Genomic DNA, 20,715 nt, shown 5'->3' with positions numbered 1-20,715 from the left:
TTCATTCAGAAGGCCCCGGTTAGCGAATTCCAGGTAATTTGAGTAGCGCTGTCCTACTACCACTCTAAAAAAGAAAATAGAACTTACTCTGAGATTTAGAGGTAAATTTCCCTACTGTGTTCTAGGTGAGATTTATTATTAAGATTATCTTGAAAATAAGCTAATTAACATTGTACGAGAGAAACTCGGTAAGAAAAGGCACGTCAAGTACAGGATCAGAATTGAAACAAATAGACGATAAATCACGAAAATATAATAAGATATAATAAGAATCAGTACTTAAGCGATGAACTGTTCTAAAGTCTTCAGTTATATGATGTGAATGGAACATTATCTATAGCAATATTTATGTAGCATAAAGTCATAAATCAGCAGTTTGAACTGAGGATGGTTGTGAAGATGATGTTAGAAAAGTTACTCTAAAACCGGACAACAAAATCTGAAGTATTTCACTGAGTTATTTAAATGAAATCTGAAATATTTAACTTTCCTTATACAGATGATATATTCCTGTATTAATATTATGCATTTTTAAATAGAGTGAAAAAGTGCCGTAAAAAATTGGGCATGAAAATCAGCAAGAAAAAAAAATTTAACGCTATAAAAATAGGCAGGAAAATGAAAAGAATAATCTGCATTCTCGATGAAGAACCTTACAGAACTAGTAAAATATTTCAGCAATTTAATAGACAGCTTTTAGTGAATATGGAAAGTTAAATATGAAAATACACAATAGAAAGGCAAAACTGGTATGTTCGAGTATCAATTAAATAAATTTATATAGAATAAGAGAAACAATTATTCAATACACTAAACTAGCAGTATACAAGGCAGTATTCTTCGATCAAGTTTAAATTTGCGGGAGTGTGTGTGTGTGTGTGTGTGTGTGTGTGTGTGTGTGTGTGTGTGTGTGTGTGTGTGTGTGTGTGTGTGTGTGTGTGTGTGTGTGTGTGTGTGTGTGTGTGTGTGTGTGTGTGTGTGTGTGTGTGTGTGTGTGTGTGTGTGTGTGTGTGTGTGTGTGTGTGTGTGTGTGTGTGTGTGTGTGTGTGTGTGTGTGTGTGTGATGGAATTAATCGAGTAATTTATCACTAATCAAGCAGGTATTCATGATTCAAAATGCATCCTTCAGTAATATGGAGCACATTACGATTCCTGTCCGTAAATATTTTAACTGCACAATTCCGGTGGTCGACGGAATATATAAGAATATGATCACATTGCGACCTCGAAGCAGAGAATTGCGGTATTTAGCCCGAAGTGCTTTCGTTGCGCAATCGAAAAATGACAAATATACCTGTAGAAATTTAAAAAAGAAAGAAAAGAACAGAAAGAGAAATGTGTTATTAAGAACCTCTTTTTCTTTTCTCTAACTTCCACATCAGTATGCTATTTGCTTTAATAGACAGGTATGCGGAATGTTATTAATAGTTACATAGAAATACACTTAATCAAACTTGGGTAATCAATAAACCTTGAAATTTAATGAAAAGATAACATGCTGTGGTGATATTTAGTAGTTAAAAAGTCCTCAGTTCAGTGGTTCTATGTTATCCACTATTATCCTTGAATAAGTTCCTCATTGAAAATATTCATTCTGGTTTTATCTTCTAGATGCGTAACGGAATTTATCAGCCGTTGAAAGCTAAACTATTTACTGCTGGTGACCTAGAGTAGCATTTCAAAAAACAATTGATTGGACAGGTAATTTTTAAATTCACGAAGTAATATTCTGGTAGTTCGGAAATCTTGAGTTCTACACTATGCAATGTATACTTTTAAACGTGTGTTTATGATCAAAAAAGAAAAAAACTGAGAAGAGAGAGAAAAGTAAATAAATAAAGAATGTGAACCTTACAGATCAACGGTTTTGTCTTGGACAATGACAGGATAATGAATAATGGTAGAATATATTAGTTCAGTTATGACTCATGGTACTGAAGATGCTATCATAGTAATAGTAGTAGTAGTAGTCGAGGGAGGTCTGAAATGTTCTCGGTCTCGACCATAGATGGCAACACTATCGGCACAATTTTTTTTTCTAAGTTGGTACAGCCGTCTTAAGCATCCATGTGAAATTGCAAGTCATTGTATGAAGTAGTTTGTTTTATACAGCTGTCTGAAAGAAAAGTGTTGTCTATATCACTTGAAATGGATAAAATTGAGTATCGTGCGGTTAGAAAATTCTCTGTAAAAGAAGTTTTAACGCCAAAAGAAATTCATTCGAAGTTCATACACGTTTATAGGCGCCAAAAAATTTAACAACACCAGAAATCATTGATCAAGTGCACGATAGGGTATTGGATGACTGACGAGTCAAAGTGCGTGAAATTGCTGAGACTATAGGCATTTCAAAAGAACGTGTAGGATATATTTTGCATGAAGAATTGCAAATGAAAAATCTTTCCGCAAGATGGGTGACGCACTTGCTCACAGCATATCAAAAACGCACTCGAATGAAAATCTCTGAAGAGTGCTTGTAGCGTTTTAACAAGAATAAAACTGATTTTGTTCGTCGATTTATTACTATGGATGAGACTTGGATTCACCATTACTTGGATCCAGCAGTTTGGATCCACTAGAATCCGAACAGCAGTCAAAACAGTGGACAGAAGTCGATTGTTCAGCACCAAAGAAGACAAACTCGGTTCCATCAGCAGGAAATGTCATGGCATCGATGTTTTGGGATGCTAAAGGCATTTTTGTTTATTAATTATCTTGAAAAGGGTAAAACAATAACCGGGGAATATTATTCCGATATTTTAACCAGACTAGACGAAAAAAAAAAAAAACAGTTTGCAGAAGAAAAAAATCATCTTTCATCAGGACAATGCACCTGCCCACAAAGGTGTTTTGGCAATGGGGAAATTAAGGGATCTGCACTATGAATTGTTGGAACAACCACCCTATTCCTCAGATTTGGCTCCCTTTGACTTCTATCTCTTCCCAAAACTAAAATTCTTCCTCGCCGGTCAGCTTTTTCTTCGAATCAAGAGGTGATTGCAGCTGTAATGGTGATTCCAAATCTCATTCATATTTTTTATTTATTTATTTTTTTTTTGGACGTCCTTCACGTGGATCATCTTCAAGGCTGGTACAGCCACGTTTAAACTCGGCAGTCCATTTATTAATTGTCGAAAACGAAGGAAAAGAGTGCCCATAAACTTTTATGAACTTCGAATGAATTTCTTTTAGCGTTAAACCTTCTTTTACAAATAATTTTATAACTGCGTGATACTCAATTTTATCCATTTCAAGGGATACTGACAACATTTGCTTCAGACTGATGTATAGAACGACTTAAAAAAAAAAATCTTCCCGATAGTGTTGCCATTATCGGTTGTCCAGACCACCCTCTCAAGCTGAAGCGGAGGGAGAAGTGAACTCAAAATTATATGATTATGATACGATATGATTGCAAATGAGGAGTTGTAAAAAAAGTTGTGTCTGGAATAAAATAAATTAAAGTTTGATTTTTGCAAATTTGATATGTGTTTGACAGAAAAATATATTCCACGTTTGTTTGATAATCTGATAGATGAGACAGTACATGTGGAAATGTGATGACAGGAGGTGAGGGTTGTCAGAGCGGAAGCATGACACACTGTGTATAAAAAATTGATCAGTTAATGTGAAGAAGATGATGCAATATTGTCAAACAGAATATCGGAAGATGAATCCAAGAAGAAAGTAGGAATTATTCCTTTTATGTTTTTCGAGGAAGTGAGAAAGATAGCTTGAGCAAGGTTAAAATTGTAATTAACTTGTGAAGTCGAACTGTGCATTTGTTCAACAATTTCCTTCTTCGTGTTCACAAAGTGACGAAAATGTTCCTTTAATCGCTCTATTAGAAAATATTTAGAATGTATGCGTGATGCAAATTGTGATATTTAAACACAAATATTAGAACTCAATGTCGTGTGTATAAAATGAAAAATATTTAATTTTGGAGAATACTTCATCTACTTAGTAGACAAAAGGTGTTAAACTAAATTAGATATCAATTAGGGCAATTAAGTAATTAAATTAAAATTAAATGAAAATCGATTGGTGTCAGAAAAAGAATGTGACTGACTACCTTACAAAAAACCTATTAAAATAGGTTTTTGTAAGGTAGTCAGTGACAAGTAGGCCTATACGCCCGATTGCCTGTAGTCGGCGTCCTATTATCCATAGCTCGTCGTAGAGTGCATTTTCAACGGTGTTGTATTCATAAAAATTATTAAGACTGTACTTTTTACAAATAAGAGTCATTTTGGTCTTTCCTCCGATTCTAGACAGCACTTGATCTGACATGAAAGTGGTACTGCGTACAATCGCTAGAATGTTGTTGAAAGGGATAGATACGGCTGTTCTGGGATCATAGTGTGGAGAGACATTATACGTACTTAATGGAAACACCAAGGTACAAGTGCTAGAAAAGGGACTATGAATGGAAAAATGATACAACGTACACGAGCAGTGGTTATATTTCTGGAGACAGAGGATATTAATCGAATCGAGTGGACATCAAGCTCCGTAGATCTCATAGAACATGTTTGGGACTAAATAGGGAGACGCATTGCTACTCGAAATTCCCCTCTAGAAATCAAACGAGTGAAGGAGGAGTTGATTGAGGCAAACTTGAGGCCAGTTTGCCTCAAGAACTCCTGAATCACTTGGTGCTAAGCCTAGTACGACGTTGTGGGAGCTGCATCGCAGTTGAAGGTGAACATATTTCGTACTGAAATGCCTCTCTGCATAGTTTTCTGTAAACACTGTACATTAATTCCTTGACTATGCCCTTAGAAAATTTGTAACATTTGCCAAAAATGTATTGCAATTTAATTTGTACGAAATTTATAACACAGTTTTGTGTAATATAATTTATTAGTATGCTGGCAATAAAGTGTCCACATTTGGCTGTAGTCATGAAACTTTATTTCATATACAGGCAAAAATGTAGTTCATTCTTAGCTTTTGGACACCAGTGTATAACAGCGTACACATTTCTTAAATAATATATCGATTACATTCAGAATTGAAAACCATTGTTGATACATGATAGTGCTAATCGTAATTTCTCGTGAGTACCGTTATAATAGACATTAGCCTCCAGATAAGATTATTCTTTGAAAATAGGCAACTGAAAAGAATTATCTAAACTAAGATATCTAAACTAAATTATCTAAACGCTAAGAAAAATATTTATTGTCGAAATTCCAGTATCGACTAGGAAGACTTTTTTGGTGCTGATGCTGTTGTAAAAGGCAGGTAAACAAGAAATATAATAATCCTGATTGTATTACCTTGCAATAAATTTATTTTAAAAAAATTTGAAAAACTACAAAAGAAGTTTCAATGAGAAATATTATGTGATGTCAAAACATAAAAGTAATTTTGTGAATAAGGAAAATAAAAGAAATGTTTTAAAAAATTCTGTTATTTTCCGGAAGATTTTTTTAAAACAATCTAAGCGAGCCAAGAAAATGTTGCTTGCTGCCATCCCATTATTTTCTCCATTCAAAAGTGGTATCATGAAGCTTGGTTTTAATTGCTCGCACACCATTTTCTCGATGTTTCTCAAACATTCAAGAGGTTCTACTAAACTTTTCATGTTCTTACTTCCATTATATTTGCTGTTGGAGGCTTAGACACTCTCCGCGATTGACGAAATAAGAGCATGTACATACATACATACATGTTTTCTTAAAATCGAATCACTGGATAAGTGATCTTTATAACTTAATATTCCTATTATTATTCCTGTTATAATAATTTGTGGGTGGACATATTTCCATTTCATCACGCATAAATTTTAATATTGCATCCTAACTGTAGCTGAGAATTTCATTAGGACACGAAACTGAGACAACTTTATTTTTCTATTGGTTTATTTTCTACTACCAAAATAAATTCATTTCATTTCCATATCTCCTCTATATTAAGTATATCTAGTATTTATAAAATTCCACAAAGTCCATATTTATAATATACAAAAAAGCGTTTCAGCAAATGCAGTCTAATCAACTCTGTTCATCTGCAAGAACAGGGGGGAATGAAATAAAAAAATCGGAAAAATCATTGGCCCACTGGAATTTTTTAACGTTATTTCAATTATGAAAATAATTAAAGCTCATCCATAATGTTAGGCATAAGTGTAACAGCATATTTTAGTAAACGAAGTATACTTAATTATCATCCTTTCTTTTGCAAGGAAGGGAGAGATATGATTCAGAAGGAAACCACTCGCTTTCGGCATTAAGCCTTCCAGTATTTCTAAACGGTGTCCGAAATGTTGAAGAGGAAATGTTCTTATCTTGCTTACAGGATGTTGCGCTACTCTTTCCTGTGTGCTTAGTAAGTTTTTCAGCTTTTAGTGAGAACTGGACGTCTTCAGATATCTGGGAACACTGTTTTGGAAGGCGATAGTATTCTGATTGATGATTGCATTCTAATCCTGTATGTTGAGACGATAAGTTGAACTTGCTTTCCAACGAAGTTCTTACTCTTGAATCTCTGCCACTGGTGGTGTAATTGTAAGTAGGTCTTTCTTTCCTACAGCGTTCAGAATGAAAGTGGGAAGACGTTCCTAATGATTCTAGATAGAAACAGTTCCTACCAAACCGCGAAAAGAGCGAAGAACCCTGAAAAAGGGAAAAAGCAAATAACTGTAGTTAAAGAAACACTTACGTTTTTCACAAATCTGTTAATTATTATTATTCGATGATTAATAATAAAAAAAATGAATTTTAGTTTCAAACTTCTTTAACAACAGAAATAAGCAGAATTTTGGTGTATATCCTTTCTTAATATTTCACAACAATAAACAAACAAGCTAAAAGTTGGGATAACTGATAATTTTAGAGGAATTGAATAATAATATAGAGATTCGAACCTGCTTTAAACATGAGCTAGAGAAAAAATATTACAACCCTGTTGAGATTAGTACGTGAAATATAAGCACACGTTATAAGATATAGTAATCTCGCAGAACAACAGGAAACGCTTCTTGTTTTACTCTGGTAGGTATTCACATTCATTTATTTCTTTATTATTTAGAGCATTATTAAATACATTTAACAAGTATATCAACAACGCCACTACTTCTTTCATGAGTTTAAAAATAATGCTAATCTGAAGACGCTGTGTTTATAACATGCTGTGAATGATGTCCTGTTTGTTAGTTAATAACAACAAATTTGGACAATTCGGAAATTGGAAACCTTATTGAAGAAATTCGAACATGGAATATTTTTTCAATCCACTTCAGATCTACAATATTGTAGTTTTCACACCAGGCGATGAAAATCATCTGCCTCTTAAAGTATCAAATCATCCATAGAATTCGAACCTGCAATCTGATAGCTGAGAGCAGATACGCCATTCACTCCACCAATCAAACCAAACTGCATCAAGCATGTAAAGTTTTGAGAAAAACCTTATAATCTCATATCAAAATTGAGTTTTTAATTAAATTTAGAAGCTATGGAGATGAATAATACAGAATTTCCGAAGTAGCCGCAATTCGCCCCAGATTTGAGTAGATCATACGAAATTCATTATTCCATTCAGGGCCGTCGCCAGACTTGGACCTAAGATCAATGGCGGTCTGCATTGTTTAATACGAGTCCCAATTGGCTCTATAAAACGAAACCAGGCATACTCTGATCTGAAGAGAACCAGGGGCATGTTGTCATCCTAATGTCCGTGAAAGGGACACTTATGTCAGAGGTGGTGTGATGGTTTGGGGAGGCATCTCGGTGGGTGAATGCATAAGCTGTATGTGCTTCCTAGCGAAACCATGAATGCAACAACTTATAGGCACAGAGTCCTGTGTCCTGTGTTCGTCCATTTGCACGTGAGGTAATGGAGACATTTATCCTACAAGAGGATAATGCTCGTAATCGGCAAGAATAGCTATTGGAACAGTATCTTCAAAAAACATACGTTAGCACAGCAAGTCCATTTGCACGTACGTACGAATGGACTTGCTCAATGGACTAAGATCAGGTATCCTGATCTTAGTCCTATTAAGCATGTATGGGATGACCTATGAGAGATTTGCAGAAGCAATAGCTGTTATTACCAACTGAACTCCTGGACACCATTATAAACACTGCGAAACATCGTTGAGAGTGCTATATTGTAGTTAGGGGTGATCACATTCCTTATTGAGCCACTTTGATAATCTCATTTTACCTCTTGTTTTTGATGACTGTCTTCTTGTTCCCATTTGTTACTGAAAAAAAAGTTTTATATATAAGCTTTTCTACTTGATTATAAACATTATTTAATATTCCACTACTGCAAATTGGAACCACTGAGACGAAAAGTATTCTGATGACTGGTTTCTTGTTCCCATTTGTTACTGAATTATGCTGTTTATTAATCATATTGCTTTTCACCGAATTCCATATACATTTATCATACACTTTTCGAGTTTTTCTCTTTGTCTCGTGATTTTTCTCTTTGTTCCTTAATTTATGAAAGCAGTGTAGTCTCTACTGAAGAGACCATTAGTGACCATGATGCCCGAAAAATTCTCCAGAAACACAGAAAGAAATGAAATTAATATTTCCAAAATGTTTCGAGGTGTGTTCCATAAAACTACTGTTTTGTTGGATCAATAAATCGTTTCAGTTGGGAATTCTTCTGTTCTTAATTCTTGTTCAAGAAATCATTACCACATTATATATTTTAAAACACATTTTAAATTACAGACTTCATATATTTTCTTTGTACAACAGAAAATCTTGGACAGAAAAAAAAAAATATTTTCTATAGTTTTACCAAGTTTTAACTATTCAAACAAAAAAAGGAAAAGCCATTGAAAGCCATTTTGGATAAATTGTATTTATCCAAAATAACTGTATTTATTCAGTTATTGATTATGTGATTTCTCATCCACTGCAAAGGTCATGAAACAATCTCAGATCTGTGGGGGGTGGGGACTTATAAAATGGGATAGTGTTTACTATTCAGTATATGAGAAATCTTAAAATGTGATTTTTTTAATTTTATATAATAGTAATTTCACGTTTTACTTGTTTTCATGCTTGTACTCCATTATTTCAAACCTGTATTTATACGTTTTCTTTAATGTATCTTATTACATTTTATTTATACCATATGGATATATAGTGTATGTAGGTATCTATCACTCCAATATTTTCTGTAGTTACCGTTATCCATTATATTACACAGACTGTGATCCCTTTTATCTCGTCGGCGTTATAATGTAGGTGTCTGTAGATTATTTTAAGAAACAACCTAACTGAAGGGTGTTTTCTATTAAAGATGTATGTGGACACGAAATGGACTGAAAAAGAGGGTATAAACCTGAGATGTAACTGAGAGATACGATAACAAGAAGAGAATACAATGACTTTCCATATTTGCCTCAGCTAGAAAAGGCAAAGCATGGAAATAATGACATTTTGATGTTAATGTTCTCATGTCTTTTTCTTCTTTTGTTGGAGGGGGAGAAAAGAATTAGTAGTGTTATTGTATATTCATTAAAAATTTCATAATCTAATTACATTCTTGTTGCAATTACTACGAGAAGTATGCAGTACGAAATTAAATATCTTTCGTGTTAAATAAGTAGAAACTTAACTGTTTTATTTATTTTTTCTGAAGTTTACATTTGAATACATCGGTTAAATTAAACTGTTAACAGGTTGTTTCATTTTGTACATATTATTCATATCCTTGGACTTAAGAAATAAATGTCCCCAAGAGTACAATAATGATAAGTATTATTATTATTATTATTATCATCTTTCAAACTACTTATAAACCTTATATTATAATAAAGAAATCATTTTTATTAATATATTTCAGAGTGAAGCAAATACCTCTTTGTGACTGTTCATATCTGGACTTACAAATGAAAACGTTTCATTTGAACTTTCTGATAATCCTCTTCCTGTTGAACTACTTTTATCATTTTTCGTCTGGTATAACCTAGTATGGAAGAGGTAAATAGTTTATGTTACCGAGATTTACACTAAGCTTCAATTTATTTATGACTTCATATGACTTTATAACTGCATTGTATTTACATCTGAATATCAATAAAATTTAACACATACATACATACATACATATATATATATATATATATATATATATATGTATGTATGTATGTACATGTATATATATATATATATATAAACTATATATTATCTAAAATAAACTATTATCTAATGACTGAACTCCAATATTATAAGGAAACAAGTAAATTTAATATATCCACAGAACTAGTTTCGTCGGGATGCCGACTTAGATTATATACTCGTATATAACTCAAGTCTATTCCTTGGGTAAAACAGAAATGGAAAGAAGAATAGGATGACAAAAAATGGGTTCACTGTGCTTGAACCTGAGCTATGAATATATGTTAACTATCACTTGCAAGTGTTTTATAGGCTTGAAGTAGTAGAGTAATAAAAGTGGCAGTTCGACAGCAACTAACCTTAAAAATAGGTATAGAAATGGCAGAAAATAGTTAGAATGAGTTGTCAGAAAGGGGAGAGGAAAGCATTCATTAACAGAATGTCTCTCTCTCTCTCTCTCTCTCTCTCTCTCTCTCTCTCTCTCTCTTGCAGATGGCTTCAGGCGTTTTAGGGACTTTCTAGTACACCATTACAAATATAAGAATACTATTCTAAGGTTCAGTGAATTTCGTTGGCAATTTTTAACAATCATACAGGTGTAGTGTCCTTGGGACGAAGTTCAAAAGTTTGTCCTCATTGCATTAGAGCAGTGTTTCTCAACCTTGTTTCATGTGTGCCCCATTCTTTAATGTTAGTTTTTGCGGCAATTCCACCTCCCCTCCCCCTTGCAATTCTTCTGTTGAGACACTGATAAAACATAAAAGTTAGCAAAACAAAAAAAAAGGAATTAATTAAAATTTTTAAATATTCATGCAAATTTAAATACGTCATCAAATCTTTTGAAAATTGTATAGATCTGGCATCATTGTACAGACCTTTGAATCATATCGGCCTTTCGGAAAAGTTCACGATTTCTTCACAGGAAGTCTCGAATATTCTGGAAATGTTTCTACGTATGAATAAGGCTTGAAATGGCAAGATGGCAGTAACTTTGACACCGACCAACAGTGAGAAGTCCATAGTCGATGTTATTTTGCTCCTATTCGCAACGACTGTGATACACGGTATAAAAACGATCTTTTCTAGTGTAGAAAAATGGATAAATTTTTAATTCGACACAAGCGGGTATCTGACAACTGTAGCGACATCAACAAATTCAGGCTCACAGAATATTACTCCAAAAGTAAAATCAAGAAAGTATACAGCTGAATATTTAGATTTCGGTTTTACAAAGACTGGAGAAAATGATGAAGAAAGACCACTGTGTGTTATTTGTTCGAAAATTTTGGTGATTGATAGCATGAAATCGAATAAACTTAAAAGACGTTTGGAAACACTTCATAAGAAGTATGTTAACAAACCTCGAGAGATCTTTGTTGCCAAACTGAAATGTTTTGAAAAGCAAAAATTGTTTCTGCCAGCTGCGATTGATATTGTGGAAACTATGCTTGCAGAAAGTTTTACTAAACAACTACACTACATACCTCTATGAAATGATACAGTTGCTCTGCTTAATTAGTGATAGCCTTGGGCCATCTGTCTCTGATTGGGTACCAGTGGAGATTGAACTTCCCACTCAGTCTCCAAAAGTTAGATAGGGCTAAATGGCCTCGCCTACTCCCGTACACGGGAATAAAAAGGCGTTAGCTGATTTTTTTTTTTTATATATCGCAACAGATGGCAAAAATGGCTTGTCAATAATCCCTGATTTTTAGGGTATACTGCTTAAAAGCATGCCAATGGATGCATTAAATTAATAAGGAAAACCCAGGGCCATCATCAGATGGATTATAAGACAAAAATATAAGAAAATATCCAATTGCAAATCAATCAAAAAATCAGCTAACGCCTTTTTATTCCCGTATACGGGAGTAGGCGAGGCCATTTAGCCCTGTCTAACTTTTGGAGACTGAGTGGGCAGTTCAATCTCCACTGGTACCCAATCAGAGACAGATGGCCCAAGGCTATCACTAATTAAGCGGTACGCAGTGAAGAGAGACGGTTCAAATGTGCCGCCATCTCGTGGTCCCTAACCCTAACACAATATATTTAATGTCTGAAATAATGTGGGTTCTACGGTCGATTTTCTTGAGTTTACAGGACGAAAAACCCGAGTTTCCGGGAGGAAAAACCTGCTTGCCCGTGCCAGAGATCGACTAACTCGGGAACCGGTCGAAAAAAGGCTTAGAAAAATTTCCTCTAGTCGCCAACTAGACTCGAAACCAAGCCTTCCTTCGTGCGGCCAAGCGTGGTGGTGTGCAAACGCCGTATCCAGTGAGCTACACAAGCATCCAATTGATATTTTGTTTTTATTACAAGAGAAACATTAATGCAAAACGATTACATAATAATAATAATTAAATCTTTGCTCTGCGGGGATATCGCACAATAAAACTGTTTATAAGCTCTTCTAAATTTAAATTATAAGCTATGTCAGCCTCTATCGATATAGTTGCTAGACCAACCAATCTTTCTTAGGTCATTGCTGTTCGCAAATAATTTTTAATCAGTTTAAGTCTGAAAAAACTTCTTTCCCCACTTGCTAACAATTCTTGTTAGCGTAGCGACGGCACCTACCACAATATGGCTGAACGAGCGCCCTTATTAAGCTGCGCCGTGAAGACAGGCAGCCTCTATGCTACACTCTGTCGACGGTACTGGGAGAACCATGCAAGTTATTTACAGTAATCACTATAGAAAATAGAGTTGTTGTTGTTTTCGTGCAACTGAAATAGTCGCGGATTGCTCCGGATTGTTTGCACTTGATTGAATCCATATGAGCTATCAAACGTTGGGAGAAGAAAAAAAATTTTTAATTTAAAATTATGGTACCTTTTTAAAAGGAAAAGGGAAAATGTCACAAGCCAAGATATTGCGTAATAAATTACATAGAAATAGTGGATATTAAAGATCCAACATTATTTCAAATCCGAATGTTTGTACGAGAGCTTACGAGAATACAATCTTCGTAAGCTATCAGGTTATTTTAAGTAGTGCAAGCTAAGGCATTGAAGTTGACTTAGATTGCACTACTTAAAAAATAAGACCACTGTTAAGCGTCCGTATATTCGCCTTTTATTAGTGCATTTGATTAACGTTTCACTGGCCAGATAACTGTTTCGAAATGGTTGATTCTCCTCAGAGACGAGGCAATTCAGTTTGTTCAAAAGAACATCATAGGTCTAAACCGAGACCTCAGTTACAAAGTATTAGTCATAGGTTCATTCCAACTTCTTGATATCTAAATTGCCAGAGGTCTGCATGATGCTCCAAAAAACCTGAAGGAAAGAGAGAAGGGCGTAGGTGAGGTCCATATCTGGGTGGGAGCCCCTCGAGGCTAACGCGCTAAGGCCCATACTAATACGAAACAAAATACATCTTATTAGAGGGCAGTAATAAAAGTAGTGATTAACTGTTCTAAGCTGTCCATATATGCAAAATGTTGCGCTATCGGTCTGAAGTTTGATGTATTTTATCCTTTTCACTGGAAAGTTTCCGTGTGCTACCCTTCAGGACATGTCTTGCCTGGAAGGGTAGCTACTTGAAAAAATTCCTATATCCATATTCAAATTCGCTGCTGTGTGATTATGAAATTGGAAGATTTTTGAGTAGTACGAATGTTTGGATTTTAGATACAACAGATTTATTCCTTTGACTAATATTTATCTAATAAGATGACTTGTGTTCCGATAGTATTTGGGAATTATTTATAAGCTAGCTCCTTCGTGGTTACTTATACTGAAGTGAGATAGAGAATATCGTAGGAAGTACTTGATTAGATGGGTGCTAAGATGAGTGAAGAAAATAACTTTCTTAATCATTCTAACGGTGTTAGTAAAGAAGAGATATATGATAACTGGGAAATCAAATCCGCCTTGTCAGCAATGGAGAAGATGACCGATGCTAAATAGAAGAGAAGCTGAGAGAAGACCGATGCTGAAGCTCCACCTCTTCTCGCGACGATTTCAAAAGAAATGGAGTAAAGGTTTGCACATATCAGTTTCTGTATTTTCCTTGATATCTGTAAGATTGATGACGTATCTTAGTGAAGGGATGACCACAATTTTGATGATAGTGGCTCATGCTGAAAAGGGTAGAAAACCGATATGTCCCATACATGTAAAGTGATTTTGCTCATGCTGGCCAAGTCTTCAGTTGTCAGTGTTTGAGCTTCCATGTGGGATTAATAAGTTAGTTTTATTAGGGTTGGCCTAATCTATTATTTTCTCCTAATGGATGAAGTATTATTATTGTTATTATTGTTATTTGACACCTCCAGGGAGTCCAAAGACTCATCGAGGGAGAGTGTGCCAACAACATCGAACGATTGACCTACTTCCAACTACTAATCGCGCTCAAACTTGCTTAACTTTTTACGTGAGCCATTAGTAGCAGAGGCTCTACCAATCGACCAACCTATGTTAAAGAGCACTTTCATAGAACTATTATCTCTGAAGGTACAGATTTAGTCATCATCACAGGCGATGGTTTTCCTCTCTTGGGATGATTGATGGTAGTGGCACTCCTCTAGGAACACCTATTTTCAATTTAAATTCATGACCAGGAAATCCAGGTTGATTAAGCAAATTTAAAAGTTCCATGAAAAAATGAACTGTGGCATCTACTGATTTGTGAGCATTAACAGACCCATTAACCCTATTAAGAATCGATTCGTTCATTACTGAAACGGTATCATTTCAAGGTGCGAGGATAGCTCTTTCCCTGAACCAAGAAGATGACTTTTTTTTTGTTATGTTCTCAATAGATGAATAGACACTGTACAACAGTTCGTCTTCAGTTTTAAAAACCTTCCAAATATTTAGGTGTGTTAATATAATTTTTCTGTCTCTTTGCTGTACTTTACCATTGACAATTTTTAACATTTTTGAGGAGAAGGAATGTACATTAGAGTCTCCATGTAGGTGAACACGCATATTAGTTTTGAGAGAAAACGTCTCTATATCATGCCATAATGACAGTTTCTTAAGGTAGGCATTCATTTTGACTGCTCAGGTTCCTCAGGGCACGACGGGAAGTGTTTGTAGAAAATCACCGGCAAATGAAACAGTTATTCCACCCATTCTTCGATCGTTCGTCTTATCTTATATGCCTCAGGGTTCAGTCGACTGCTTCAACAGATGTTTTGTGGGACATTGTACATTCATCCCAAACAATCAAAGAAAACTTTTGTAATAATTTCGACAAATTACGTTCTTTTGATATGCACATCAGTGTATCATTAGTCACATTTGTAAGTGGTACCTTGAAAGTAGGATGAACAGTTCGACCACCTTGCAATAGAGTAGCTACTATAACGGAGGATGCCACAGCCAGAGCAATTTTACCTTGGCTTCTCAACTTAGCTAGTAACAAATTTATTAAAATAAATCTTTTCCCGGTACCACCCGAGCATCCAAGAAAAACAATTTCCCTAATTGATTTCCACAGCTTGTTAAAACATTGTGAAAAACTTCGGTTTGATCTAAAGTTAGTGGTTATTCTTGCCCACGTAATAAATTCCGAAGTTCATTGAAATTAATGAGGTTTTCCCGGATTAAATCTGTATCTAGAGGCGAAGGATTGTTCGGTATCTGAAGACTGAAATCTAGTGGCCGGTGAAATTTTAAGTGGGGATGCAGCCTATACAAAATTAAAACAAAAAAAATATTTTTTTTCCTAATCAGTAACCAATTTATTAATAAATAAATCTACAGATTTATTTATTAATAAATTGGTTACTGATTAGGAAAAAAAGATTTTTTTTTAATTTTTATTTTGTATAGGCAGCAGCACCCCCACTTAAAATTTCACCGGCCGCCACTGTTGAAATCTTTAACACTTTTGTCACTTATTGACAACAATTGATTCGAGACTCAGTAATGCCTCATTATATATTGCTTCATTAAATTGAGCCTGAGAATGAGTAAAACGTTCTTGGTGTAAGATATCTTCCAAAAACTTATTTTTGTAGGTTGACCATAGCGATAGAGGGTCAGTCATGTTGCAGTGAACCAACCTTACAGTGAACAAAAGATGTAAAGATGACTCTGGGTGTGAAATTATTGCATCGCAGAGACAATTGGACCGTGAGAATCATCTTCTATCAAATTCAAAGCCGTCCATGCATCCCGGTATGTCTGATGTACTAAAACATTTACTATTCTTAGGTCGCTGAATGATTTCGGTCCTTTCACACACATCAAAAGCATTCGTAAATAAAAGCATTCAGCATTATTGGGATGTGCACTATAAACACGACCTAGAGCATCGCTCTTTTTCACACCGGGAAAACAGTCCACGATGGCACCCTGCCTTCTTCGTTGAAATTTGTTTTGATGCAGGTCTGGTATGTAAGTACCTCATAATAGGTCATAGATATTAAAAACAGTGTCAACATAAAAGCAGAGAGACAACGCAGTCTAATAAGAGAGACCTCTGAAATGTGCCAACACCTTGTTACTATTAGCAAATCTATTCAACTAAACGATATTCGGTCCGTAAATTAGCCATTCATGGTGGAAGAAGGAAGAAAAAGAAAAGAAAAGAAAAATACAAGGCTTTGCTACAACCTCTCCGGTCATAATTCTTTTTTCAATTGATAGTGAGTTAGCCGATCTCATATGAAAGTAGCAGGGTTTTTGTCCCGGAAACTCGAATTTTTCATCCCGCGTACAGGCAAATCGGCCATCAGAACACACGCAATTTACAGACAATAAATACTGTTGGCGGTGGTAGTGATGGGTGGAAGATAAGGTTTATGATAGTTGTGTGTAGTAGGAGAAACAGTGAGATCTGTGTAGCTGAAGAATGGAGTAGAGTGTCCTCCCATGATGAGTACTTGGACTCCTTGGAGGTTTCATGTAATAATTTTTTTTTCTTAATTTCTTTCATACGTATAATAATTACATTATAAAATTATAGAATTACAAAATTTAAAAATTACATACATATAATAATAATAATAGTATATTTTTTAATTCAATGATTTTATTATTAAAATTATGATTGCATATTATGCATTTACAAAACATGTTGTTCTAGTTCTTTTTTACTTTACATTGAATTTCATACAACTTTTTCCGTTTTTTGTATAATGTGTTAATAATAGTTATTACAGATGGTAATTCATAGTTTGCAATTGGATAAGATTACATTTTAACAGCATTTATAGGATAACAATAGGTTATATATTTTTTACAATTTTGCTTTTAATGCATTTAAGGGCTGTTACTACAGCACTTCAATGTAATAAATAATTTTTTTCCGTTGACCTCGGTTGAGATGTAATTTCTCTGCTTGCATCCTCGAAGCTTTTTAATAAGCTTATCTGAGGATGACACTGGTTAGATATATTTTTTATTGCTATTAATTTGATTGCTGTGTTGAATGTAGGCTGATGTTTGGGAGATCAAATAAATGATCTGACAGGGCAGATCAGAGTGAAATTGCAAATATATTCTGGTGTTATTGCTTCTGTCTTGTTCGTTCACATTCATTTTTATAGTGGTCTTCTTTTTGAACTAATTAGGAGACCTTTTTTTCACTGTGGCAGCCTTTCTATGTCTTCTGAGCTTTTAATTTGTATCGGCTTTGAAGTTTGTGACTTCCTCAAGATTATCTTGGCATGTTTGATCCACAAAAATTGGTAAGTTTTTTCTGTTTTTGCTTTTCTTGCTTGGCACAACAGATTCTGGTTGAATGGTGTTAAATATTCGCATAGGAAGATTGGTGTATTGTCTTGCAATGCGTTCAAGTCCTTGGCAACTAGTTTTCTCTGTCTGCTGTCGTTTATGAGATTGTCTCTTGTGGACTTGCTTGTAAGTCCACAAGAGACAATCTCATAAACGACCTGCACCAGTCGTAGTTCGTGGCAAGCCTTGTTTTTTGCTCTTCCTAGGAATCCGATTTACGGTCTGAATGTCGTTAAGCTGTAGGGGGATATCAATTGCATGGCGTAATTTTAAAACTACGTCTCTGAGGATTTCTGTAAGTGCAGTTTCAGGAAGACCATCTTCTTTATGTTGTGGATGATTTAAACGATCATATTATAGTTTTAGAGAATGAAGTTCTTGACGGAGTTTGGATTGTCTCTTTCATCAAATTGTCTTGCCTGTCATTTAGTGCGTTAGTGCTGATTTTAATGTCTTTTACCGTTTGCAACACTTCTATCACTGCTAAATTATTATGTTTGACCAAATCTTCATCTTCGCTAGATGTTTTTGTTATTTGTTCGTTCTGTTTGTCAAAGAGTTCTTGCACAATATCTACTAAGCTGACTTTTATAGTCTCTAGACCGTTTTCTATTAGTATATTTAAAGGTCGAAACCGGTCTGGGTAGTGACCTCCTCCCATAATGTATAACAGCATACATCTCCTATGAGATGTTTTACATTATGGGAAAATACTAAGGACAGTGATCGGAACTTAATCCACCTTTACTATGAATTGCCCCAGCATGTACTGCCACGTGTTAACTTATGTTTGAACTCGCCGAAACTTTATATAGTTTCTATATGCGACATGAAACTCTTAGATTAGATTTCCTATCTTAGAGTTTCTTATTTGGCTAAGAAATAATGTGGGATTCAATATCCACTTAACATGAATAATATATTCTTCTTGTTTTGTTTCATGGAAAAATATTGTTTATTATCAATAAAATTATACAGTTTAGTATAATTCAAAATTACTTAAAAATAAAATCCATTATCATAACCCAAATAATGTTCTAAAATAAAAACTATAACAAATGTTATGTCTTTAATTTCAATGTCCAAATATTTAAAGAGACGGAATAAACACGATAAGCACTACGAACACTCTACTACTGGTGCAAACTGAATATAAACAACAGTAGAACTGCGCGACGGACAGTGCCGCATTACGCTAATAGCTCGCATCTCACTATGACGTGCATATGCTTGCGCACGTAGCAATATGACACTTTTTTAAACATAGTGCTGCCAGCGTCCTTCGTCCTCCTAGGTGTTACAAGATGGATTTTTATTATGTTTTATACAAAATAAGAGAATTGTATAGGATTGTTGATGATAAAATTAAATATTATAAGCAAATATAAATAAATTAATTAATATATTTATATATCGAGAAAAATTGAGGGTGCTGCTGTTCCGTAGTGCCTATGCAAGAGCCGCCCCTGGAACACACGCAATTTACAGACCATAAATACTGCTGTTGGTGGTGATGAGTCCTTTGACTCCTTGGAGGTGTCATGTAATAATAATATTATTTTAAATTGATCTCTAAAATATTTACATATATACAATAATTTTCTTGACATGTTATTTTCAAAATACAGCAACTAAGTGCTGTATATTATTGTTCATATTCTACATTAGATTTCAATAAAAAATATAATAAGAATTTTTTTATGATTATATATAATGCATTTACATCAAGTATTGTTCTCGTATTAACAATGAAGTTCCTACTTTTTTTTCTTTTCTTTTCTTTCTTTTTTTGTATACTGAGTTTATAATAGTAAACTGTACTTTGTAATTTAGAGTTGCAGTTGAATAAGATTACATTTTTATAGTATATACACAATGATGATAAATTATATATATTTACAATTTTTGCTTTAATGTATTCAAGTACTGTAGTTGTAATAAATGGATTTTTTTTCTTTGTGTTGATGTCGGTTGAGGTGTAATGTCACAGCTTGCATTCTCGAAGCATTTTATTAAGCTTATCTGAAAATGACACGAGTTAGTAACTGATTATTGGTTTAATTACTGTGTTGAAAGCAGGCTGATGGTTGATAGATCTGATATTCACCACAACCGTAGGATAAGAAATTCATTCACACACACACACAGACACACACACACACACACACACATGCACGCACCCCCCCCACACACACACACGATGATTTAGAATGTAGTGACGCGTCACTGAACTGAAAGACCTGAAGCTGATATATTGTGTTTCATTAAGTTTGTAAAGTGTGTAAAGTATGTCCTAAGGGCCTTCTTCAGACTATTGTAGTTTGTAAGGTTCCTGTATTAAAAGTGGTTTATTTAGCATATCTGGGATGTAGAAGCTTCGAGTAGATTTTCCGTAGTGATTATTATATTTATATGTGATAATAATTAGTTGACTGAGGTCTTGTTATCAGGTATGTACGTGTATTTCTAGCTCTCTTGTAGTTCGTATCAAAATAATATTTTAGCATAGCTGTATAGTGACATGAGTGTTTTGCTATTTGTATTTTGTGTTCTGACATTGCAGTATATATATATATATATATATATAGCTGGTATCGTCTAAGCTAGTATATAAAGCTGATATCATCTCTTTGTTCCCATTTTGTACTTTTAATAATATTAATCTATTTAAATTAAGGGGATAAAAAAATAATAAGGGATTTTTATCCGCTTAATTTAATTAACTTCGTCAGAAAATATAGCCGTTTGGCTTTTCATCTTAATTATAATATAATATATAATATATATATATGAACACACCACTCTGGCATTCGTATAGTGAAGGTATGTAAGTTCTTTTCACTTAAACTTTGATATCATCCAGGTCTACCTACTCACTGATGAGACCCCCAATGAGGGTGGAAACCGGTTCGGGGCGGATATGGCTT

The 20,715-nt window shown here is 34.4% G+C and overlaps 1 protein-coding gene across 1 annotated transcript in view; it reads right to left on the bottom strand.

Annotated features, from left to right (window-relative positions):
* Nucleotides 1-5,011: 5,011 nt before the first annotated feature.
* The window catches only part of LOC150104309 (uncharacterized), a 61,516-nt gene continuing 45,812 nt past the window's right edge, over nt 5,012-20,715 (bottom strand). The window contains exons 3-4 of the mRNA XM_090396911.1: nt 9,837-9,945; nt 5,012-6,623 (exon numbers count right to left, since the gene is read on the bottom strand). Of these exons, the coding sequence (XP_090253037.1) occupies nt 6,168-6,623; nt 9,837-9,945 (565 nt within the window). The 3' untranslated portion in view covers nt 5,012-6,167. The remainder of the gene's footprint in view (nt 6,624-9,836; nt 9,946-20,715) is intronic.

Source organism: Typopeltis vanoorti, chromosome 8, assembly GCF_054136105.1.
Source record: "Typopeltis vanoorti isolate ZY-2024b chromosome 8, IOZ_Tvanoo_1.0, whole genome shotgun sequence".
NCBI lineage: Eukaryota > Metazoa > Arthropoda > Arachnida > Uropygi > Thelyphonidae > Typopeltis > Typopeltis vanoorti.
This window is presented reverse-complemented; position numbering and strand designations above follow the sequence as displayed.